The sequence below is a fragment of the Pipistrellus hanaki genome, assembly GCF_964339955.1.
Source record: "Pipistrellus hanaki genome assembly, chromosome: 13".
NCBI lineage: Eukaryota > Metazoa > Chordata > Mammalia > Chiroptera > Vespertilionidae > Pipistrellus > Pipistrellus hanaki.
In genome coordinates, this window is record NC_140515.1 from 6,562,972 (window position 1) to 6,589,585 (window position 26,614).

Sequence of the window (26,614 nt, forward strand, 5' to 3'; positions counted from 1 at the left end):
CACTGCTCCCTGGAGGAAAAAAAATAGTGGCGGAATAGACAGATGGGTCCAGAGACTTCTCCTGGAGCAGAAAGAAAGAACAGCTGAGGGTTGCATGGGGAGTGTTTATTAGCGAGTTAAGGGACAGCTAAACTCCAGGAGAAGGCGGGGGACTGCTGGACAGGGTTCCCCTGACCAGGCAGCTCCCACTGTGGCTGGATTCCCTCTCAGAGCAACCAACTCAGAGGTGGAGACCGTGCCATCTTGAAGGGGAAAGTGGATCTTATCAGAAGCTTGAAAATGTACAACTGCGACAACTACCCAACAGCTGCGAGCCCCAGAACACCGGGCCCAATTGGCGCAAACATGCAATTTCAGAGAAGGTCTACACTCCACCACAGAAAGGTCAGATTTCACCTGGGATAAGATGAGGTCTCTGGTCCCAGCAGGAGAGAGAAATGCACACACTATGGGAGCTGGAGGACCGGGGAAGTCTGTTCTTAGGAAAATCTGTGGCCGTTGGGGCAGGCATGATCCGTGAATGAGAAAGGAGGTCCTCAGAGCTGCTAACAGAAGGGATCTCTAAAAAGCAACCCATTTTGTTCTGACACAAAAGAAAAGCCTAAAAGTCTTTAAGTGTGCCAGCTGCTTAGACCCAAGGGGGAAAGAGGGATACGCAGACTTGCCTGTAGCCCTGTTGTTCACGCACTTGGGCTTTTTTCTCTTCAAATCCTTGCTTCTGATTACTAAGCCCAATACATAGGATCAACCAGTTGGGAACACCCTGGGAGAATGCAGGGGAAAGTTATTTTTCTGGAAACTGGGGATAAGAGCAGGAAGTGACCTTTGGAGAGCCAGCTCTGAGGCAACCCACCCCCACAAACTGGTATTGAGTATCACAGGAAAAGAAGGCTCTACACACAGCCTAGAGAGGCCATATATAGACCTAGAAGGTAATTTGGAAACACTGCCACCCAGGGGCTGAATCACAAATTGTCCCTTGTGTAATAAAAAATATAAAAATAGGATAAATTAAGACACCACCTGCTTAAAAATCAGCACTGGCTTTCAACATTGAGGAGCAGTGGAACACAGGGATCTGAAACACTGTCCTGGATGGGAAACAGGCATGCCACACAGAACAATAAAGTGAGTGACCTTCACTACTGCACATTTTTTTATTGTTTTTATTTTTATTTTCTTCATTTTTTACTTAAGAAACTAACTTTTTCTTTTTTCCTCAATTGATCTTATATTTTTAATTATTACCTTTTTCTTTTCAATCAGTATTATTACTACTATTATTTTACATTTTTGTAAAGTGTCATTTTATTTTCACTTTATTTTACTTTGGGATTAGTGTTCTACATTCTATTTTCTTTTTTCTTTTTTCTTTTTTTTAAATATATTTTATTGATTTTTGTACAGAGAGGAAAGGAGAGAGATAGAGAGTTAGAAACATCGATGAGAGAGAGTCATCGATCAGCTGCCTCTTGCACACCCCCCACTGGGGATATGCCCGCAACCAAGGTACATGCCCTTGACCGGAATCGAACCCGGGTCCCTTCAGTCCCCAAGCTGACGCTCTATCCATTGAGCCAAATCGGTTTCGGCTACTTTGACTTCTTTTCTATATTCTATTTTCATCTTTCCTTTTGCATTGTTTTACTCTATCTCAACTCTACCTTTATGCCATCACTCTCTTCCTAACCTTTCCCCTTTTAGTGAACTGTTTCTCTTACCCTTTTCCTGCTTTAGATTTTCCCTATTCTTTCTGTTTACCTCCTGTTAAAATTTCACCCTACTTATATATCTAATTTCCAATCCCGTGTTCCAAGTCCATACACACCTCTCTCTTCTCTGTCTTAGCTTACCAAAAAAATTGTTTTTCTCTCTGTCCTTATGCTGTTTGCTTGAATGTTAACTATATCAATTCTTTATGCTTTTTTGTGAGATTGTTTTGCTTATTCTTTTTAAAAAAATATATTCTATTGATTTTTTACAGAGAGGAAGGGAGAGAGATAGAGAGTTAGAAACATCTATGAGAGAGAAACATTGATCAGCTGCCTCCTGTACACCCCCCACTGGAGATGTGCCGCCAACCAAGGTACATGTCCTTGACTGGAATCAAACCTGGGACCCCTCAGTCTGCAGGCCAACACTCTATCCACTGAGCCAAACCAGTTTTGGCTGCTTGTTCTTTTTTTGTTTTTGTCTTTTGTTTGCTTTGTCTGTTTCTTTTTTGTTTCTGTTTTCCCTCGCCTCGCTTAATATTAGTGGTTGTTTGTAGTTTGTATTAATCTCCAGTACTTGTTGCTGGCATTTGCTGGGATTAGAGGCTATTCTCTTGAAGTTTTCTCCCCACATATATATTTTGTTCCCCTTTTCTTTCTTAGTCTTTTTATTTTCTCTTTCTTTTGTTTTCCTTTTCCCAATTACATTTTGGCACCACTTTTTTTCCCCCTTTTTTCCTCTTATACTTTCTCTCCTATCCCCTAATTTGCCTTTCTCTTGTTTTCACCTTTATTGGAGGTTATTGATAGCATGAATAGATTTCTTTTCAGTGCCTTGTGTTTTGTACCTGGTTGTGTTGTATTTTGTGCCTTTAAATCAACACAGTAGAGAGAGAGAACTACATAACCAGACATCCAGAGGAGAGTGATCCCGGGGAGACAAAGAAACAGGCCACATATGAAAGAAAAGCAGGCATCACCAGAAAAGGAAGTAAATGAAATAGAGGCTAGTAACATGTCAGAGAAAGAATTCAGAGAAATGGTCATAAGGTGGCTGAAAAGAATAGAAGGCAAGCTCGACAATATGAGTAAGAACCAAGAGGAAATGAAGATGAACCAAGAAGAAATAAAAAATTACATCGCTGCCAGGACCCGTTTGGCTCAGGGGATAGAGTGTCAGCCTGTGGACTGAAAGATCCCAGGTTCAATTTTGGTCAAGGGCATGTACTTGGGTTGTGGGCACATCCCCAGTAGGAGGTGTGCAGAAGGCAGCTGATTGATGTTTCTCTCTCATTGGTGTTTCTAATTTTCTATTTCTCTCCCTTCCTCTCTGTAAAAAATCAATAAAATATATATATATTTTAAAAGAAAAGTGGCATCCCTGCTGTAAAAAACCCAACAGAAAGCTTCAACAGTAGACAAGAAGAAGCAGATGACTGCATCAGTGAACTAGAACATAAGGTGGGGAAAAAATACCCAAGTACAGCAGCTTCTAGAAAAATATTATAAAGCAAGAGGGAATTTTGGGCCAAAATGAATCAAAACAACATCCACATAATAGGAGTTCCTGAAGGAGATGAAATTGAGCAAGGAATAGAAAGTTTATTTGAAGAAATAATGACAGAAAACTTCTCCTATGCAGGGGAGGAAAAAAAACACACAAATCCAAGAAGCTCACAGAGTCCCAAGAAAAATGAATCCCAAAAGACCAACGCCAAGGCACAATATAATTAAATTGGCAAATACAAACAACAAAGTAAAAATATTAAAAGCGGCCAGAGAGAGACAGAAAGTTACATATAAAGAAACCCCCATCAGACTAGCAACTTATTTCTCAAAAGAAACTCATCAGGACAGAAAGAAATGCAGTGCAATATACAAAGTCATGCAAAGGAAGGGTCTGAATCCAAGAATACTGTACCCAACAAGGCTATCAATCAAAATTGAAGGTGAAATCAGGAGCTTCACAGACAAAAAAGGACTAAGGGAATTATTACCACTAAACCAGCAATGCAAGAAATGCTAAAGGGTCTGCCATAAAAAAAGAATATAGGAAGTGAAGAAGAAACACAGGGGTAAAGAATAAGAATGGCAACAAATAAGTACTTATTAATAATAACTTTAAATGTAAATGGATTAAATGGCCCAATTAAAAGACATAGAGAAATGGATTGGATAAGAAAACAAGACCCATATATCTGCTGACTACAAGAAACCCACCTCAGAAAAAAAGACGCACACAGACTGAGGGTGAAGGGATGGAAAAAGGTTTTCCAGGCGAATGAAAATGAAAAAAAGCTGGGGTAGCAATACTTATATCTGACAAATTAGATCTCAAAGTGAATGACATAAGGAAGAGATAAGAGATAATGAAGGCCACTTCATAATACCAAAGGGAGCAATCCATCAAGAAAAAATAACTCTGATAAACATATACGCACCCAATACAGGAGCACTCAAATATATTTTTTTAAAAAACAAAAAACTCCTGGAGGATATCAAGGGAGAGGTTGACAGCAATACACTCATAGTAGGAGAATTTAATTCCCCACTATCACCAATGGACAAATCCTCTAAACAAAAAATCAGTAAAGAAACATCAATCCTAAATGACTCACTAGACCAGATGGAATTAATTGACATCTTCAGAACATTTCACCCCAAAGCCACAGAATATACATTCTTCTCAAGTGAACATGAGTCATTTTCAAAGATAGGCCATATGCTGGGACATGGGCAAAGTCTCTTCAAATTCAAGAAAATAGAAATCATACCAAGTGTCTTCTCAGATCACAGTGGCATGAAACTGGAAATCAACTACAATAAAAACATTCAAAAAAAAAATCTAACATATGGAGACTAAATAGCATATTATTAAACAATGACTGGGTTACCAGAGAGATAAAGGAAGAAATAAAAAACATCATGGCAACAAATGACAATGAAAACACAACAATCCAAAACTATGGGACATAGCGAAAGTAATCTTGAGAGGGAAGTTCATAGTTCTACAAGCCTACTGCAAAAAAAACAAAACAACAAAAAAAAAAAACCAAGAAACAATGGCAATAAATTACCTAACCCTACAACTCAAAGAGTTAGAAAGAGAGAAACAATAAATGCCTAGTGTAAGCAGAAGGAAGGAAATAATAAAGATCAGAGTGGAGATAAATGACATAGAGACCAAAGGAAAAATGCAAAAGAGAAACAAAATCAAGAGCTGGTTCTTTGAAAGGATAAATAAGATTGATGAACCTCTAGCCAGGCTCACCAAGAAGCAAAGAGAGAGGACCCAAATAAACAAAATCAAAAATAAAAGAGGTAAAATAACAACAGACGCCACAGAAATACAAAGGCTTGTTAGAAAATCCTATGCACAACTTTATTCCAACAAACTATACAACCTGGAGGAAATGGACATATTCCTAGAAAAATACAACCTTCCAAAACTCAATCAAGAAGAATTAAAACAATAGGCCAATAACTATGGAAGAACTTAAAGCAGTCAACAAAAAGTTTCCGGCAAACATAAACAAATTGAGAGATAAAAACCATATAGTCACATCAATTAATGCAGAAAAAGCATCTGACAAAATTCAACACTCTTTCTTAATAAAAACTCTCAACAAAGTGGGAATAGAAGGATCATACTTCAACATAATAAAAGCTATGTAAGATAAACCCACAGCAAACGTCATACTCAATGGGCAAAACCTAAAACCATTCCCTCTAAGAACAGGAACAAGACAGGGATGCTCACTCTCACCACTCCTGTTTGACATAGTACTGGAAAAATTTGCCGTTGTGATTAGACAAGAAGAAGAAATAAAAGGCATTCAAATTGGAAAAGAAGAAGCAAAGCTGTCCTTATTTGCAGATGACATAATATTGTACATAAAAAAAACAAATGACCCCATCAAAAAACTAACAGACTTAATAAATGAATTTGGCAATGTAGCAGGATACAAAATTAACACCAAGAAATCAATGGCATTTTTTATACACCAATGGTGAACTTACAGAAAGAGAGACTAAAAATGTAATCCCATCTACCATCACACCTAAAAAAATTAAGATACCTAGGAATAAACTTAACCAAGTACATAAAAGACCTATGTGTGGAAAACTACAGGACACTGAAAAAAAGATAGAAGAGGATGTAAACAGATGGAAGAACATACCGTATTAATGGGTTAGTAGAATCAACATCATTAAAATGTCCATACTACCCAAAGCAGTCTATAGATTCAATGCACTCCCCATTAAAATAAAATGGCATATTTCACAGACCTAGAAAAAACTCTCCAAAAATTCATCTGGCATTAAAAAAAGGCCCCAAATAGCCACAGCAATCCTGAGAAAGAAGAATAAAACAGGAGGGATCTCAATACCAGATTTCAAGCTGTATTACAAAGCCACTGTTCTCAAAACAGCCTGGTACTGGCACAAGAACAGACATATAGACCAATGGAATAGAATAGAGAACCCAGATATCGACCCAAACCACTATACTCAGTTAATATTTGACAAAGGAGGCATGAACATACAATGGAGCCAAGACAGTTTCTTCAACAAAAGGTGGTGAAAAAATTGTACAGATACATGCAGAAAAAAATGAAACTAGATCACCAACTTACATCATACACAAAAATAAACTCAAAATGGATAAAGGACTTAAACATAAGACGGGAAACCATAAAAATACTAGATGAATCCACAGGCAGCAATATCTCAGACACATGCCGAAATAACTTCTTCACTGATACTGCCCCTAGTGCAATGGAAGCTAAAGAGAAAATAAACAAATGGGACTACATCAAAATAAAAAGTTTTTTCACAGCAAAAGAAACCATCAACAAAACAGCAAGAAAGTCCACTACATGAGAGAACATATTTGCAAATGTTATCACTGATAAAGGTTTAATCTCCAACATCTACAGGCAACTTATACAACTTAATAAAAGGAAGATAAATGACCCAATTAAAAAAAATGGGCAAAGACCTAAATAGAATCTTTTCAAAAGAAGACAGAAGGAAGGCCAAGAGGCACATGAAAACATGCTCAAAGTCACTAATTATCTGAGAGATGCAAACCAAAATGACAATGAGGTATCACCTCACACCTGTCAGAATGGCTATCATCAACAAACAACAAGTGCTGGCAAGGATGCAGAGAAAAAGGAACCCTCGTGCACTGCTGGTGGGAATGCAGCCTGGTGCAGCCTCTGTGGAGAACAGTATGGAGTTTCCTTAAAAAACTGAAAATGGAACTCCCATTTCACCCAGTAATCCCACTTCTAGGAATATATCCAAAGAAATTGGAAACACGAATCAGAAAGGATATATGCACTCCTATGTTTATAGCAGCACAATTTACAATAGCTAAGATTTGGAAACAGCTTCCGCAAATAACTGGATCAGAAAACTATGGTACATCTACACAATGGAATACTATGCTGCCATAAAAAAGAAGGAATTCTTACCATTTGCAGCAACCTGGATGGAACTGGAGAACATAATGCTAAGTGAAATAAGCCAGTCAATGAAAGAAAAATACCCTATGATCTCATTCATTTATGGATAATAAAGGACATTATAAACTGATGGACAAAATTTTATTTATTTATTTATTTTATAAATGCATAGGGGTTTTTTTGTTTGTTTTTTTAAAATATATTTTATTGATTTTTTACGGAGAGGAAGGGAGAGAGATAGAGAGCTAGAAACGTCAATGAGAGAGAAACATCGACCAGCTGCCTCCTGCACACCCCGCACTGGGGATGTGCCTGTAACCAATGTACATGCCCCCGACTGGAATCGAACCCGGGACCTTTCAGTCCGCAGACCGACGCTCTACCACTGAGCCAAACCGGCTTTGGCCTGATGGACAAAAATTTAGATACAGAGACAGTAAAGCATCAAACAGACTGTCATTTTACATCAGGAAGGTTAGGGAGAGGTGGGGGAGATAAGAAATCAACCGAAGGACTTTTATGCATGCATATAAGCATAACCAATGGATGCAAAACACTGGGTGGTGTGGGCATGTATGGGGAGTGGGGTGGGGGTGGGGCCAATGGTTAGATATGTGCACATATAATATCTTATATAAAAAAAAGAAAAAGAAAAAAAAAAAAGAACTCTGCTCCCTCAAGCAACAGAGAAGTTTGATTCTCCAGTAACACTTTGCATGAGTCTGCTGCACCAGCTGATGCAGCCCTGCCTGTGAGGAGCTGTGGGAAGAGCTGGGCCAGACAAGTGATTGAATGGAATGGAGTCTCAGAGGACCATCAGAGAGTACACAGGCTGTCAGGTAAATTACAACACAGATGAGAAGCTGCCTGCACACTGGCTGAGTGGAAGGAGAGTGCAACTAGGGGACAATGGCATCTGCCAGAACTTCCCTCCCTGGAAAGAGTTACTCTGATCCCTGTCCATCCAGCTCTTGACCATCAAACCCCAAAGGGAAGGCATGGGAGGGGTGAGGGAGAGAGATCAACCAAAGGACTTGTATGCATTCATATAAGCATAACCAATGGACAAAGACACTGGGGCACTAAGGGAACGAGTTGTGGGGGAGGATAGGACTAAGTTATTACATAGGGTTATCATCCCTATGTAATATCTTAACCAATAAAGAAAAAAGAGCAGTGTGTCTTATCTCCCACAGCCCTCTGTTTCTCTGGGACACAATTCTCAGTGATTTTCACAGCCAATTGTTAGAGGACTCCTTTTCCCAGCACTAGAGCTCAGGGATAAGGCATTCAGTCTGGGACTAGGACCCCTTGCTTCTCAAGAGGATGTCCAAAGCTGAGATATTCCTCCATTTTCTTAATTTCCATACCAATAGCATGAAACCTGCCCAGGCCATGTCTCCACCCTTCCTGCCCATCTTGAAGTGACTTCTTCTTTATGTCCTTATGCCCCTGCCTTCTGAGCCCCAACTGGTTCTTGCTTCATGTACACCTGCATTTTGGTGGAGAGCACTTTCCACTGGCTTCCTGAGAGAAAACTCAGAGGTAAATATTTTGAAACTATACAAATCTAAAATAAAGTCTTATTTTAAAGTTCAAATATTAGAAAGAAACCATCATGGCAACATAGGTTAACACCTAAACTGCTGCCTAGCACAACAATTTCAAAACTACAACTGAAAGACAGAACGGACATCATCCAGAACCACAGGAAAGCTGGCTGAGTGAAAATTCTACAACTAGAAGGAAAGAGGAAAGCACACTGAGAATCAGAGGAGCTGCAAAGGACTGAGGTATGGAGGCACACTCACAGAGAGGAAGGGTGACTGAGTGCAGGACTGGCATTCTCTGGTGGGCAAGGGAAGGAAGCCCCAACTGCACTGAACCCAGTTCTGACTGCACTGAACCCCGTTCTGACTGCACTGAACCCAGTTCTGACTGCACTGAACCCCAGTTCCAGGAGAAATGTCATGAGAATAAAAAATCTGAGGAACAGTCTGAACTGTCAGGTAGAGAGAAAGGGACATGGAGACTCAGAGATTCTGGGAAGCCACAGTGGGCAGGGGTCTGGAGGTGCACACACAAGACTGATTGCTGAGGCTGCCGCTAGCTCTCCCTAATGGAAGGGAGCCAGAAGCTTCTGACTGCACTAAATCCCAGTTCCTGGAAAGCCTGGGAGAATATGGGCTGTTGGCGAAAACTCAGGGTAGCCGAGGAAGGAAGATGTCTGGAGTTGCGTGCACAAGAGCAGGGATGACAGGAAGCCAAGCTGGCTATTCAGCCCTGAGACTCCACCCCATCCAAGCTGAGCACAAAGGCTTTTGAAATTTTGAAAGTCTGGTCCTATAAGACTATCTCCAGCACAGGTCTCCTGGCATAGACACAGCTAATACACATAGCCAACTGGCCTGGAGGTCAATTCCTCCCAGTGATACCAACAACAATCAAGACTTAACTACCGTGTTTCCCCAAAAATAAGACATCCTCCAAAAATAAGACCTAGCGCATGGAAAGATAAGACATCCCCTGAAAAATAAGACCTAGCACAACTTTGGGAGAAAAAATTAATGTAAGACACTGTCTTATTTTCGGGGAAACAGGGTACAACAAGGCTGTACACACAGATCACAAAGGGGTCCACCAAGAATGTCCACCTCAGGTGACTGGGGAGGCTGACCCATTGGGCCATATAGGAAACCTAGCATAGAAAGCTACCCTATCAACTCAGGGAAGCAGCAAAAATGCAGAGACAAAGTAACAGATCACAAACAGAAAAAAATGGAGAAAAATAAAGGACTGGATATATAATTCAAAACCACGGTTATAAGGTTTTTCAAGAATTTCCTAGAACAGGCCAATTAATTTAGCCAGAACCTTGATGATATTAAAAAGGACCAACTAGAAATTAAACATACACTGAGTAAATTAAAAAATATTATACAGAGACCTAACAGCAGACTAGAGGACCACAAGAATGAAGTCAAAGATTTGAAATATAAAGAAGCAAAAAACACTCAACCAGAAAAGCAAAAAGAAAAATGAATCCAAAAATGTGAAGATAGTGTAAGAAGCCTCTGGGACAACTTCAAGTGTACCAACATCAGAATTATGGGGTTGCCAGAAGAAGAGAGAGAGCAAGATACTGAAAACCTACTTGAAGAAATAATGACAGAAAACTTTCCCTACCTGGTGAAAGAAATAGACTTACAAGTCCAGGGAGCTCACAGAACCCCAAACAAGAGAAATCCAAAGAGGACCACACCAAGACACATCATAATTAAAATGCCAAGAGCAAACGACAAAGAGAGAATATTAAAAGCAGCAAGGGAAAAACAGTTAGTTACCTACAAGGGAGTACCCATACACTGTCAGCTGATTTCTCAACAGAAACTATGCAGGCCAGAAGGGAGCGGCAAGAAATATTCAAAATGATAAACAGTAAGAACCTACAACCAAGATTACTTTATCCAACAAAGTTATCATTCAGAATGGAAGGTCAGATAAAAAGCTTCACAGATAAGAAAAAGCTAAAGGAGTTCATTACCACCAAACCAGTATTATATGAAATGCTGAAAGGTATTCTTTAAGAAGAGGAAGAAGAAAAAGTAAAGATAAAAATTATGAACAACAAATACATATCTATCAACAAGTGAACCCCAAAATCAAGTGAATAAAAAATCTGAGGAACAGAATAAACTGGTGAATATAATAGAATCAGGGGCAAAGAAAGGGAGTGGACTGATAATTCTCAGGGGGAAAGGGAAATGGGGGGTGCAGGAAGAGACTGGACAAAAATTATACACCTATGGATGAGGACAGTGTGGGGGAGGTAAGGGCAGAGGATGGGGTGGGAACTGGGCTGAGGGGAGCTATGGGGGGTGGGAGGAGAAACTATTGTAATAATCTGAACAATAGGATTAATTAAATTAAAAATAAATAAATAAAAATTTTAAGTTCCAATATTATATTTATACCAAAACCAGAATTTTTTACTTTAAATTCCCTGGATTTAAAGAAGCTAACTTATCAAATGTATACTTATATACACATATATATTTATTATGGTAATGCTGATTTATAACTTTGTGTACATTTCAGGAATGTGACATTATAATTTCACATTGTACTCACCACAAACAAAACCTAGTTCCCAACAATCACCATACAATTGACCACCTTTAGCTATTGCATCCTCTCTCCAGGTCCCCTTCTCCTCTGATAACCACTTATCTGTTATCTGCCTCTATAAGTTTATCTTTTGGATTTTGTTTGTTTTATTTTTGTTTTTGTATTCTGCATATGAGTGAAATAATATGGTATTTGTCTTTAGCCATCTGACTTATTTCCTCAAGGTTCATCCATAGTGTCTAAATGTCAGGATTTCACCTTTTTATGGTGAAATTGTATATGTGTATATGTGTACCATATATATACAACACTTTGGTTGTTTTTATATCTTGGCTATCATATCTAATAAAAGAGTGATATGCAAATTAACCATCACTCCACTACACCCACAAGCCACGCCCACCAGCCCATCATGAGCAAATATGCAAATAAAATCATCCAAGATGGCTGTGGCCACAGAGAGCAGGAGGGAGGCTTGGGTTTCTTCTGGCGATGGAGGAAGATACATAAATCCAAACAGAAATGGTGGCAGCCTCAGAGCTGGAAAGAGCAGGAGGCTACGGTTGCTCCTGGTGATGGAGGAAGCCAAGCTTTCCACTCATCCTGGCTGGCCCAGGCCTCCACTCAAGGCTACAAAGTTTCAGTTATACAAGATACATAAATCCAAACAGAAATGGCTGCTACATTGGAGCAAGCAGAAGGCTTTGCTCCACTTCAGGTTACAAAGTTTTCATTGTAGAAGATAAATAAATCCCAAATACCATGGCCTTCTGCTTGGTTCACCAGGGAGCATGGCCAGCCTGCAAACCACCACAGGATCCCCGGCCACGCCACACCCCAAGGGAACACCCACCCTGATTTGAGACATCTTTCAGGGCAAACCAGCCAGCCCCCACCCATGCACCAGGCCTCTATCCTATCTAATAAAAGAGTAATATGCAGATTGACTATCACTCCAACACACAAGATAGTTGCCCACATTTGGACACAAGATGGTCACCACAAATGCCCAGCAGAGGAGGGCAGTTGGGAGAAAACAGGCCTGCAAATGAGTACAGTTGTGGGCAATCAAGCCTGCAGGGAAGGGCAGTTGGCAGGGACCTAGGCCTACAAGGGAGAGCAGTTTGGGGGGCGGGGGGGAACCATGCCTTCAGGGGAAGGCAATATGGGGTGACCAGGCCTGCAGGGGAGGGCAGTTAGGGACAAACAGGCTAGCAGGGGAGCAGTTAGTCATTAATCAGGCTGGCAGGGGAGTGGTTAGGGGGTGTTCAGGCTGATAGGCAGAAGTGGTTAGAGGCAATCAGAAAGGCAGGCAGGTGAATAGTTGGGAGCCAGAAGTCCTGAATAGTGAGAGGGATCCCAGATAGGAGAGGGTGCAGGCTGGACTGAGGAACTGCCCCCCCATACATGAATTTCATGCACCGGGTCTTTAGTCTATATAATAAAGAGTTAAGAAGAGGAAGAAGAAGAAAAAGGTAAAGGTAAAAATTATGAACAACAAAAATACATCAAATACATACCTATCAACAAGTGAATCTAAAAATTAAGGGAATAAAAAATCTGAAGAACAAAATGGACTGGTGAATATAATAGAATCAGGGACATAGAAAGGGAGTGGACTAACAATTCTCAGAGGGAAGAGGGTGTGAAGGGTGCGGGAAGAGATTGGACAAAAATCTTACACCTATGGATGAAGACAGTGGAAGGGGTAAGGGCATGGGGTGGGGGGGTGAATCAGGTGGAGGGGAGCTATGGGGGGTGGGGGGAGAGGAACACCTGTAATAATCTGAACAATAAAGATTTATTAAAAAAAAAAAAAAAAAAAAAAAGAACCAAATTGGCCAGCAGAGCAGGGCAGTTGGGGCAAGATCAGGCCAGCAAGGAAAGGCAGTTAGGGGTGATAAGGCAGGAAATGGCAGTTGGGGATGAGATCAGGCTAGAAGGGGAGGGCAGTTAAGGGTGGATCAGGCAGGCAGAGAAATTAGGGGCAATCAGGCAGGCATGCAGAGCCAGTTAAGGGTGACCAGGCAGGCAGGTGAGTGGTTAGGAGCCAGCAGTCCCAGATTGTGAGAGAGATGTATGACCATCAGTTTAGGCCTGCTTGGGCATAAACCAGTAGTCAGACATCCCCTGAGGTGTCCCCCACACTGTCCTCGCTAAATTTATTGGCCTTTTCTAGAAAATTCTTGAAAAACCTTATAACCGTAGTTTGAACTTTATATCCAATAGTTTGCTTTCCTCCATTTCTTTAATTTGTGACCTGTTTCTTTGTCTCTGCATTTTGGCTGCTTTCCTGAGTTGATAGAGAAGCTTTGTGTGCTAGTGTCCTATATTGCCCAGTGGCTCTGCCTCCCCAGTAACCTGAAGTGGACACTCTTGGTGCACCCCTTTGTGGGCTGTGTGCACAGTCTTGTAGTTAAGCCTTGATTGTTGTTGGTATCACTGAGAAGAACTGACCTCCAGGCCAATTGGCTGTGAGAATCAGCTGTGTCTATGCTGGGAAGCCTTCTGTCCTGGATACACTCTTATGAGACAAGACTTGCAAAAGCCTCTGTGCTCAGCTTCGATGGGGTGGAGTCTCAGGGTGAATCAGACAGCAATGGCTTCCCATCAGCCCTGCTCTAAGAGACCCCTGAGTTTCAGTGTCCCTCAGTAATCGCTGCAAGCACTGCTGAGAGAAAGCTGCCCTCAAGTTTCACCCACTTCCAGACAGTCTAGTTTTTCCCTGTATGAGTCTGGGTCTCCAGAATCTTGCTCAGAACTAGAGTTCAGAGCAGTCAGGAGCTTTTGTTTCTTTCCCGATTGATAAAGCCAGCTCTGTACTAAGTTGCCAGCCCTCTCCACGTGCACACCTCCATACCTCTGCCTTCTGGAGTCCTCTGAGTCTCAGTGTGCTTTTTTTCTTTCCTTCTAGTTATAGAATTCCCACTCAGCCAGCCTTCCTGTGGTTCTGGATGATGTCTGTTTTGTCTTTTATTTGTAGTTTTGAAATTGCTGTGTGATGCAGCAGTTTGATGTTTACCTATGCCCCCATCTTGGTTTCTCTGTAGTTTTAAATTCTTTATCAAACAGAGTACTTATCTTCATTTCATTAAGGTCTATTTTTTTTTGGGGGGGGGGCGTACATTTGGAATATATTCTCAATTTCTTCATTTTTTGTTATCTCTGTACAGCTGATAAAACAGCCATCTCTCCTATTCTTGAAAAAATAGTTTTATGTAGAAAAATGAACCTTTTTCATCAGCATGGCCCAACCTCTTGATTATCTCTGTTTATGATTGTACAAACCACCTTTTTCCCCCTGACTGACTCCCATAGTTGAGGATGTTCCAATACCCATTTTGATGCGGGTATTTTCTTATTTGCCCAATGTATAGGAGACCTCCGGCTAATTTCCAGATTTCTTTCAGAAGGAATTCCTCTGTATGTATCTGCAGATTCCAGTGTCCATGGAAGGAGGGGAGTTCAGAAGGCTTCTATATTGCCATCCTGATAGTTCAAATCATTTTTCCTGATGCAGTATGTCTTTTGTATTTCATATAATATGATAGTATTTTGGTTGAAACTGGTGTCCTCTTAGTCTGGAACATTTTCTTTAATTACTATTAAAGTTGCTTTTTGTCAATTGTGTTCTCTCTTCTCTCTTCCCAAAACCCCTATTTTTTTTTTAATCCTCACCCAAGAATATGTTTTTATTATTGATTTTTAGAGAGAGAGGTATGGAGGAAGGGGGAGAGAGGAAAAAAAAGAGGGGGGGGGGAATAGGGAAACATCAATCAACTGCTTTCTGTATGCAACCCAATCTGGGATTGAACCACAATCTAGCCATGTGCCATGACTGGAAGTCAAACCCACAATCTTTGACAGCACTCCAACCAACCTGGCTATAGCCCAAAGTTCTTATTTGTTGAGATGTTGGACTTATCTTCTAACTTTCTGATCATTTTATTGATATTATTGAATTAGTTTTAATTATTTCTTCTTTTAATTTTACTTTTATAAAGATTTCCTCAGCCTTTTCTTTCAATTTTTTCTATTGAGTTATTAATTTCTGTTATCATATTTTGAGTTTAAAAGAATTTATGTTTAATCCTGTTTCTTTTCTTTCTTTCTTTCTTTCTTTCTTTCTTTCTTTTTTCTTTTTTTTTTTTTTTTTTACAGAATCTTCTGTCTTCATATATTATCTTATTTTATTTCTGAGAATGCTAGTGATAATTTCTTTAGAAGTTTTATTCGTTGTATACATAGTATTTTTTCTAAGTTGATGTTTTCCTTTTGTTTTGACATCTGTCCTATTAGAGGGTTTCTTCAAATTTCTAGTGATTGCTGATTTCTGTTAATATTTAAGAGCTGTTTGTAAAGAAGAAGAGAAAGAGAAAGAAATTGAAAATCTATTTGAAGAAACTTCCATAATTTGGTCAAGAAAATAGACATACAATTCCAGAAAGTGCTGAGTCCCAAACAAGAGGAACCCAAAGAGACCTACATCAAAATAATTAAAATGCAAAAGATTAAAGACAAAGAGACTTTTAAAAGCAGCAAGAGAAAAGCAGTCAGTTGCCTACAAGGAAGTGCACATATGACTGTCAGCTGATTTCTCAACAGGAACTTTGCAGGCCAGAAGGGATTCACAAAAAATATTTAAAGTGATGAAAAGCAAGGACCTTACAACCAAGACTATTTTACCCAGCAAAGCTCTCATTTAGAATCAAAGGACATGTAAAGTGTTTCCCAGACAAGAAAATCTAAGGAGGTCATCACCACAAAATCCATATTACATAAAATGTCAAAGGGTCTTCTTTTAGAAGAAGAAAAAAATTAAAACTATGAATAATAAAATAAATATATATCTATAAACAATTGAATCTAAAAAAGAAATAAACAAACAAACATGCAAAACAGAAACGAATTCATGGATACAGAAAACATTGCTGGGGGAATGGGTGAAAAGGATGAAAGAATTTAAGAAGTACAAATTGGTTGTTACAGAATAGTCATGAAAAATAAAGTACAGCATAGGAAACATAGTCAATAATATTCTAATAATTATGTATGATGTCAGATGGGTGTGAGATTTATTGGGATGATAAGTTGGTAAGTTATGTAATGTCTGGAAAATCAATGAGGTATACACCTAAAATATATAATAATATATGCCAACTGTAATAGAAAAAAATTTTTTTTAATTATTAAAAAAAGAAAACTCTTAGGACAAATTTATAGGTCAAGACTATAAGCAATTTTATCCTATCTGGACTATATATTCTTCCCTCCTTGAACGTGGATGCTTGTGCTTCAGACAAGTATGGGGAGCCAAAAAGATACCAGATGTTATTATAATCTTGGAACTTATTGAAACTTGGTTTAAAAAGCCTTTCTCCTTGGGTGAGGCCTGTATAGTGCCTTAACCGTAACCTAACTCACATGGCCAAGTATCTGCAGACTCTCTAACCCAATGACCTCAGTCATATTTTACATATCTCTAGGATCCGCAGTGGAGTACATTACTGAGGACATAGTTCTTTGTAACCAAATAGGCATAGTGTGTAACATCCTATCTAATAAAAGAGTAATATGCAAATAGACTGTACCTCCCTTACACCCACAAGCCACGCCCACCAGCCAATCATGAGAGAATAACCCAAACAAGATGGCTGTGGCCACAGAGAGCAGGAAGGAGGCTTGGGTTTCCCTGGCGATGGAGGAAGCCAAGCTTTCCGCCTGCCCTTGCTGGCCTAGGCCTCCACTCAATGCTACAAAGGTTCAATTATAGAAGATAATCCCAACAAAAATGGCAGCAGCCATGAAGCTGGAGAGAGTAGGAGGCTAAGGTTGCCCCTGGCAATGGAGGAAGCCAAGCTTCTGCAGCCCTAGCCAGCCGAAGGCTCCACTCCAGGCTACAAAGTTTCAATTATAGAAAATAAATAAATCCCAACAGAAATGGCAGCCACCTAGGAGCGAGCAGAAGGCTTGGCTTCGCTCCAGGCTACAACATTTCAATTGTAGAAAGTAAATATATCCCAGATACCAGGGCCTCTGTTTGGGTGACTGGAGGGCGTGGATGGCCTGCAAACCACCACAGGCCCCTCGCCCAGGCTGCCCCATGCCCCAGGGGAACACCCACGCTGATCCAGAATACCCTTCAGGGCAAACCAGCTGGCCCCCACCCACGCACCAGACCTCTATCCTGTCTAATAAAAGAGTAAGATACAGATTGACCATCACTCCAACACACAAGATGGCTGCCTCCCTGTGTTCAAAGATCCTGTCCCCATGTGGACACAAGATGGCCACCACAAGATGGCCAGCAGGTGAGGGCTATTGTGAGGGACCAGGCCTTCAGGGGAGGGCAGTTAGGGGTGATCATGCCAGCAGGGGAGGGCAATTAAGGGTGACCAAGCCAGCAGAGGAGGGAAGTTGGGGGTGACTGGGCCTGCAGGGAAAAACAGTTGGGGGGAGGGGGAACCCAAAGCCTGCAGGGGACAGCATTAGGGGGAAAACCAGGCCTACAGGGGAGGGCAGTTAGGGGCGAACAGGCCTGCATGGGAGGGCAGTTAGGGGCAAACAGGCTGGCAGGGGAGCAGTTAGGCTTTGATCAGATTGGCAGGGGAGTGTTTAGGGGGTAATCAGGCTGGCAGGCAGGAACAATTAGGGGCAATCAGGAAGGCAGGCAGGTGAGCAGTTGGGAGCCAGCAGTCCTGGATTGTGAGAGAGATATCTGATTATCTGGTGGGATCAGGCCTAAATGAACAGTCGGACATTCCTCGAGGGGTCACAGATTGGATAAGGTGCAGACTGGGCTAGGGACACCAGCTCTCGTCTATATAATAAAAGCCTAAGCACCATTATGGCAGATCGACCAGAACAACCAGTTTTATGAGTTGTCCCCTGTGATCAGTGCACTCCCACAGGGGGAGTGGTGCTCAGCCAGAAGCTGGGCTCGCAGCTGGCAAACGCAGCGGTGGTGGGAGCCTCTCCTGCCTTGTGGCAGCGCTAAGGAGCAGTGAGCTGAGCAGTAAGGAGTAGCAAGCAGGCAGGTAGTAAGGACTGAGGGGTCCCACATTGCAAGAGGGCACAATCCGAGCTAAGGGGATCCCCCCAAAGCATGAATTCATGCACCCGGCCTCTAGTAATATATAAATCCATTATAAACATCTCACTAATTCTTATTAAGTGGGGGGAAAGTAATGTGAATTCATGAAACTCAATTATTTCCTAATGGAAAAGGAAAAAGTCCTCCAGGATAAATTTTAATGAACAATTTTTATTTATTTGTAATTGGCATATCATTTTACTATAAATACTTTAAGCTTCTGAATTACCTGCAGCTTGGAGGGCTTAATCAAGCCATCTGAAGTTCAGTGTGCACCAGTAATGGTCTTGCTCTTAAGACCTTCCTTCACAGAACTAGAATAGTAAATGTACATTGATATTTAGGACTTTAAATATCCTGGCTTGGTGAGACCTAAATTCCAGTGGTTGCACTTGAAAATCTTGAGTGCAAAGACTTCTGCTCTGATCATTCTCATAGTATGAGAATCTTACCTGAGAAAGGGTGTGAGGTAAGTGTGACCCCTTCAGAAAAATGGGTAAGGCTGTGCTTCTCAGTCAATTGACCAACCACCTGCAGAATGTTTATACTTTAGGATTTCCGTCTTCTCTGTGCTACTTTAGCAGCACACCTGATTTGGTTTTTTAGAGATAAATTTCAAGGAAAACATCACCTAAATTTTGGGCATCTCTCTGATGCCCAAAAATGTCAAGTTCATAATCTGCTATTATGATATGACTCAGATTTCTTACACAGAACCTGTGAGAATCTTGTTCTCACAGGTTCTGTGTAAGAAATACTAAAAACCCCATCTGCTATTTAGGGTATCAGACCAACAGATAGTAAAACTTCCCTAAGTGATTCATCTCCCCTGTTACCAAAACAGATTTTTATCTAGATTCTTCCATTTCTAAATAGTACCATCAATCACTGAATCATAAGAAATGGCTTTTTTTTTTTTTGTAGGTCATAAATAAATTAATATTGGCAATTTCAAACAGATCAACTTTTTCAGACCAGAAATCTGGGTGAAATCCCTCTTACCTCACTTTCCTTCAACTCTTACAACAAGCCAGTCATAAAAACTAACAAATTCTATTTCTCAAGCAGGTTCTAAATCCATCTCTAAAGCAACCACTTTAGCACAAGTCATCATTGATTGGCCTCAGCAATCAATGAGGTTCATCCAGCTGAGTAAGTGTGCAATGACCACGTTATATCATCCCACTTCTATGCTAGAAACCAGTCCACAGCCCCTCCCTGCCCTGCACACAGTTCTTCCCTTCACTCACTCCCACCTCACTCTGTTTTCTGATTACTGTACTCTTTTATTTTCTCAATATGCTCCTTGAGAGTCTTGGTTTTTTATATATGTTCTAATTTTTCTATTTAGGATTTTTAAAAATGAAATTGAAACATTTCATTGCCTTAAAAAAATTCAAAATCAAAAGGCTATACCAAGATTCTGGAACTTTTCTGAATTATTCCCTGGCCTGGCTGCATCTAGTGGTAGTTACTGTTAAAAGAAAAATAACAATAATCAAAGCTAATATTTATTGAGGGTCAAGCTGTCAGAGCTAATTAAGGTGCAGAACAGGGGCTGTGAAGTTTGGCAGAGCTAATAAATGGTATGTGTTAGAAAGAGCCATCATTCAAAATATGCTTTGAGTGCTCTCAGCCACTCAATCTTTGGGAAAGACAACCTTTCAAACACAGGGACCCTCTCTCTACACCCTGAAGATTAAGAGCAGTGACTACAGATAGATCCAAAAGACATATTTTAGCTGTAATGCTTCTAAATGTGCTCCAGTTAATCCCACTCCATTTCCAGGAGCAACTCTCTCTCAAGCAGCACCTCACTGAAAGCAGGGATCCTACCGGGAGGAAGAGTCTCTGGGCAGCACAGGGTTTGAACAGCTTCCTCCACTCCTGTGGGTTTCCCGTGGAAAATGTGATGGGGTAGATTCTGTGCACAAACTTCTCCGTATACGAGTCAGGCCACTGCTGTAACTGAAAAACATGGAAGTTGAGGGGAGGGTGATCAGACCCCCAGAAATATGGAAACCACCTGAAGCTTCTGAATGCTCAAATGGAATATATTCCAGAAACTTACATAAAAAGCCTCGCTGTGTTGCCACTTTTGATGCTCGCTGAGGAAAGACCATTGCTATGATTAAAAAGTAACTTCCAGAGGTGGCAAGGGTGACGAGAAACACGTAAACACGGTGAGGACAGTACAAATCGAGCAAATTTTCAAGAGGGAAATTGGGAAAGTGGTAAGGACAAATTCTCAAAGGCAAAAATACAGAACTTTTACCAAAACCTATTTTTATAGAAAAGAAAAATGACACACACACTTAGAAACAAACAAAATGCTCCTAATTTGTTATTATAGAAATATGCAATAGACTACTGAACAGTGAAAATGAAATAGATCTATATGTGCTGACATGAAAATAATGGCTGATATTTAGTTAGGTTTTAGAAAAAGTGAGAAAGCAAGATTTCGAAAACCTATTTGAAGAAATAATGACAGAAAACTTCCCCCACCTGGTGAAAAAAATAGACTTACAAGTCCAGGAAGCACAGAGAGTCCCAAACAAGAGGAACCCAGAGAGGCCCACACCAAGACACATCATAATTAAAATGCTAATGGCAAAAGACAAAGAGAGAATCTTAAAAGCAGCAAGAGAAAAGCAGGTAATTACCTACAAGGGAGTAGTCATACATTTTATTTATTTTGTTTTTCGAGTGAGGCTTTTTATTGTTGTTGTGTGTTTTTTTTGTTTGTTTGTTTTGTTTTGTTTTTAATTAAGGGTCCCTTACTGGTCCTGCTTCCATGAGTTGCCAAGACTAGGTGGAAAGGGGGAGGGGAACCAGGCAGCATGGGGAAGGGTTATCTTCACAACATTCCATTTATACACAGAACTACACAGACAAGCACAGAGTCACTATTGCGGTTAGAAGTTGGCAGCATGGGGAAGGGGGGGAGGAACAGGTTGCAAGTAGGGGTGTCATTAAAAAAAATACAGGCCCTCTCTAAAACTGGGGTGCCTGGGGTAGGGAGGACTTGGTCTGTTTCAACCCAAGAGGAATCAGAAGATCAAAAGCTGTCTGGGAAGGCCAGAACCATCAGGGGTGGAGGGAGAAGGAAGGTCCAGGGGGTGCGGGGCTGTTTGGCAACTGGGTGAAGGGATTTCCCTCCCCCTGCTGGAATCCCTCCAGCCCTCCGGTCTGGCAGAAGGCAGGCAGCCTGCAACCCCCCACAGGCAGGTGTGGGGCTGCCAGATGCTCCAGGCAGGGGCTGGAGAGGGCTCACAAAGGCTTGCCCTCCAGGGAGATGACAGCACTGCCCCCCAGCTTCTCCGCCAGAGTGCAGCGGTCCTTGACCTCCTCGTAGCAGTTTGCTTGTAATTCATGCTTGATCCCCGTAAGTTTCTCCTTGGAGCTGGCATAGATCATTTTGCTCTTAAGAGGCACAGACTCAGGGGCCCAGAAGATAAGCACCACGTCCTCCTTCTTGCTCTCCTTAGTCTCATAGGTTGCATCATACAGAGTGTAGCGGCAGTCTTTGTCCGGCAGCATCTTGACGAAGGTGGCGTAGAGGTCGTCCACTGTCTAGCCCACATCACTGACCAGGATCCCCTTGCCCTCTTACACACACACACACACACACACACACACACACACACACACACGGGCTGTCCCTGCCCCACTGTCCCTGCCAGAACAGATCAATGGCCATCCCCCTTTCTGTGTCCCATTATTTCCTAATACTGAGTCTAGGGAAGAAACATAGGGGAGCCAAATCTAAATCCCATATCTGATCCCAAACTTCCTGGAGAGTCCAGGAAGTCAACCAGCTGTCATTTTCAGCTTCTATTTCAGGAGATGACAAAGATAAATAAAACTTTAAAATATTAAAGATCTACGATGTACAAGGTAAGTATCACCATATTTAAGCAGAATTAAATTAAATTCTATTATACTTAAATAAAGCTCACCCACAATGCAACTTCCAAAGGAATAATGATGGCAAGTAGTTTGTTGTTGTTGTTGTTGTTGTTGTTTACCCTGAGGTATGTGATTTTGCACTTCCCAGGAAGTTACTACAAGAAACTTTGGGTATTCCCACAATGCTGCTGTGTTGGCACTTACAGCTCTGAGCAGTGGCATAACCTGCCCTCCACCTTCCCTGTGGCTGAGGAAAACCGCTGCTGACCCTCGGCTAACACACTGCCCACGTCTAGGAGATGTTCCCAGAACCTTTGTGGAATGAGAGAATATATAGATGACCGGACCCACTTCACACTTCACTCTGCAATTAGCACAGCACGCATCATGTGTCCCTTTGTGTACCCATCTGCCATGGGTTTGGTTAACTCTTTGCTACAAAGACATTGGAACTGAAAATTCAGTGACTTGTGTAAAAGCCAAGATTTTAAATCAAAACTGGCACTACAGTCCGAGTATGAAAAAAAACGGGATGACACCATTGGTCCTGCCCAACTTTTAACATTTAAATATAATTTCCTCCATTAGTTGTGCTTCCCTGGTCTAACAAAGCCCTGAGGAAATGAACCATCAAATGGGTAAAGGCATCAGAAAATTCTAAATGTGGCACAACTTCACATGTGTGCAATGATTTCACCCATGTAATTTGCTGCTAATTCCCCCCAAACTTAGTAATTTTGTATTTATTATGCTCATGGGTCCCCTGGTCCAGGAGTGTGGACAAGGCCCAGAAGGGGCAGCTTGACCCTGATCCACAATGCCTGGGCCTCTACTGGAGCCCGGAAGGAGGAGCTGGGATCACTCGGAGGCTCGCTTGCCCACATGTCTGTGGGAAAGAGGAGTTATTGGCTGGGACTCGGTCCCTCTGCATGGACCTCTGTGTGTCGTCTCTCATGCAGGCTAGCTGGGCTTCTTCACAGTGCAGTGCCAGGCTCTGTTGAGGCATCCCGAGAAGAACCAAGCAGAAGCCATCTCCTTTCTATGGCCGAGGCTCCGATGTCACATAGCATTACATGTCTCATACCATATTACATATGTATATGTGTATGTATTAGCTATTGCCTTATAACAGCCTAGCAGCTCAGCACCAAAAGCATGGATCTCAGAGGGTTCCTTAGGGCAGGAACCTGTGAGCTGCGCTGTGCTGGCTCAAGGCTTCTTGTGAGGCTGCAGCCAGTGGCTGAGCTGCAGTCATCCTGACCCGCGTAGTCAGCTGGTTGTTAATAACAGGAAGGAGCAGAGCGAAGGCCAGACACCACAGGCCTATCACTGGGAGCTTCACCGGGAAGCTGCAGTTTCACTCTCCCTGGCGGCCAACCAATGGGAGGCAGATGCATGCCCAGTGAAGTTGGGGGGACGAGGGAAGGTGCTGACAGCAGCTGGCTCCCCCAGAGAAAGGGATCAGGAGAGAAAGAGAATTTGTACAAGTTGGAAGGGGTCATACCTTTTCAACCTAGTTCTGAAGTGGAGTAGCATCGCTTCTTCCCTCTGCCACTGGCCACACAGGCCAGGCTGGCTCGATGCAGGAGGGAAACACAGAGGGAGGGAGGAACAAGATGGGACACGGGGGCCTCTGAGAAATACAACCTGCCCACATACGTGGTCACACAGCCACACCTTCCTCCTCCTGACCTTGTGTGAAGTGGAAGCTTATATTTTGTTTGGCTCCATCCTCTCCCTCAGCTTCCTGCATGAGGAGGGATCAGGAAGCACTTGTCCAGCAGGTGCTGTACAAGGCGTGACGAATGTTTGCTCCTGGCCTGTGTGCTCCTCCTGCACGTGGAGTACTTCTCAGCCCCCTGGCAACACTTCTAGACAAATGAATGGCGCAGAGAAGACTGCTGCTGTCAGGCAGAGGGACTAAAAAGCAGTCGTGATGCCTTCTTCTCCGGAGTGAGATGGGCGTGGAGGCACAGGCTCCACAGGTGCACCAGAGCACAGCTGGTCTGCACGAGAGACAGCAGCCACGGGATTCTCCAGAGCGGCCACTGCAGCCTGGCCTTGCTGGTTCCATCGCAGATCTGTCATCTCGGCCATCAGTCCCGCTGGCCCCAAGTTGCAGATGAGAAAACTGAAGCTCAGAAAGGCCACGAGATTTTGTCACTCAGTTTGTAAAATAGGAACATGATTGCTACCTTTACAAAGCGTTGTTATGAGGATTACGTAACAGTCAAACATAAACCCTTGACAAATGCTTATTATGACTTCCATCATTTCCAGACCACAGCTTCAGACCAGATACGAATGTTTCCATGATTCTTCCCCCTTCCCCTGACTCAGTTTTCAAAACATTTTGCAAACACATTCAAATCCCTAAGAATATCTGTTCCCCTGGCTTCTCTTTGGAGAAGATGTCACAGGTTTTTTCTTTAGGAAACATTTTCCAGCTTCCTGCTGCTGCTAGCTTTCCTCTGTCCCACCTGCTGCTTGGGCGTGTCTCACCTCCTGGCAGGCGGCAGCACTGCTGGCTCAGGAAGCAAGTCCCTCGCATCCTGAACTCATAGACTTTCAGGGAAAACAAAGCTCGCTCTGCAGGAGCACCGGGCAGGACAATGGAGGGACGTTGCCCATGCGCTCCCACATGCTGGCTAACGAACCACTATTCCTTCCTCAGCACAGAAACAGTCACATAAATGATGGCTCCGCCACATGGTTAACTACTAGGCAGTCACTGAAAAGGCTGATGCAGAAATGTAGGGATCCTGACCCGGAGAGGAAAAGCAAGTTCCAGGAGAACTCTGAGAGAAAATCTGATTTTGTAAAATAAATATATGTTAAGTTAGATACATAACTGTGCATGCATTATTATGTGCCTATATACTAGGCCAGTGGTCGGCAAACTCATTAGTCAACAAAGCCAAATATCAACAGCACAATGATTGAACTTTCTGTTGAAAGCCAAATTTTTTAAGCTTAAACAACTTCTTCTAATGCCACTTCTTCAAAATAGACTCGCCCAGGCTATGGTATTTTGTGGAAGAGCCACACTCAAGGGACCAAAGAGCCACATGTGGCACGCAAGCCGCAGTTTGACGACCACAGTACTAGTACATGTATGTATACAGTATATACATATACACACCCACACGGATAAACACACATATACACACACCTGTATATGGAAAAACAGATATAGAAGAATCACTCTAAATTGCTAATTCTGATACTTTCTTGGGTAGGACTCAAAGGTTGCAAAGGTGCACATTTAGTTTATAACCCCTATACTGTTTGAATTTGCTTTAATTAACATATATTACTTATTTATTTATAACACACTACAGAGTACATCAATGAACATAAACTATCCATCTCCCAAGTGAGAACGATGTTCATAAATCCAAGAGGGATCAAGTTCTGGGACAAATGCTTTAAGTGCATCATCTCAATTAATCCTCACAATGCTTCTCTCTGCAGGTGTAATCACTCCTGTGTGGGAACCATGCCGATGAGAGCACAGAGGCTTTCTTATTCAAATACCAGGATGTTCAAAGCTGTTCCAGGATAAGTCTAATTGGGGTGCTCAAGGCCAAGATACCAGGAGCGGGTGCAAGGACATACTGTGCCTTTCTGTAACCCAAATAATTGATGTCACTGTTGGCAGCTAGCCTGCTTTGTCTCTGCATTAATACACAGGCTACTGACCAGTTAGCCTGCAAAAGAGCAGCTGGGCAGAGCAGAGGCGAGAGAGCTCAGAGGAGAGGCGATAGCACAGAGGATGTACGGTACTAGCAGCTCCTATGTGTGCAGGAGAGAGGAGCGTTTGGACGGAGCTGAGAGCTGGTACTGCTATGAAGGAAGGCTAGGAGCTCCCAGAGAGCTCAGATACAGCTGCCATGTTACCCCACCGGTGTTCTGGGCAGGGAGGCAGGAGAAACTGCTGAGCCAGAGAAGCCCTGAGGCTGCAGCTCGAAGGGACAGCGCAGGTGCTATTGCTGTGTAAAGCTTTAGGTTTAGAGGCAGCATGTGGCTGCTCAGATAACAGCTGTGGGTACAGAGACTAATGCTGCTTTATGGGAAATACATGTATTTACCAGCTGGTGTGCAGCTGCCTGCCTGTATGGGCTTTGCTGCAAAGAACTGTCTTGTCTGGTAGTTCTGTGGCCACTGGCTCCTGCAATAAAGACTCATCCTTATAAACCCGAACTACTCATGGCTTCTCCGCCTGCCCCGCCTCAGAGAAAGAATTGATCTGCTGTCTAGTGAGCAGAGGATAAAGGGGGACTTGGCTTAAGTTC

The 26,614-nt window shown here is 42.2% G+C and overlaps 2 protein-coding genes across 6 annotated transcripts in view; both read right to left on the bottom strand.

Annotated features, from left to right (window-relative positions):
- GXYLT2 (glucoside xylosyltransferase 2) overlaps positions 1-26,614 on the bottom strand; it is a 195,342-nt gene that overhangs the window by 149,512 nt on the left and 19,216 nt on the right. For 4 of the 5 annotated variants that reach the window (XM_084902081.1, XM_084902083.1, XM_084902080.1 and 1 more), the window contains exon 3: positions 20,244-20,375. The exons of the other annotated variant lie outside the window; for it this stretch is intronic. In XM_084902081.1, coding sequence (XP_084758207.1) covers positions 20,244-20,375 — 132 coding nt within the window. The remainder of the gene's footprint in view (positions 1-20,243; positions 20,376-26,614) is intronic. 5 annotated transcript variants of the gene reach the window in all.
- Positions 21,238-22,018, bottom strand: LOC311631694 (cofilin-1-like). Its single transcript, XM_084902100.1, has one exon. The coding sequence runs from the start codon at positions 21,948-21,950 to the stop codon at positions 21,681-21,683; it is 270 nt and encodes an 89-aa protein (XP_084758226.1). The 5' UTR covers positions 21,951-22,018; the 3' UTR covers positions 21,238-21,680.

Bases quoted from the DNA above. Each gene is read 5' to 3' on its own strand.
- LOC311631694 (XM_084902100.1), bottom strand. From the start codon at position 21,950: ATGCTGCCGGACAAAGACTGCCGCTACACTCTGTATGATGCAACCTAT.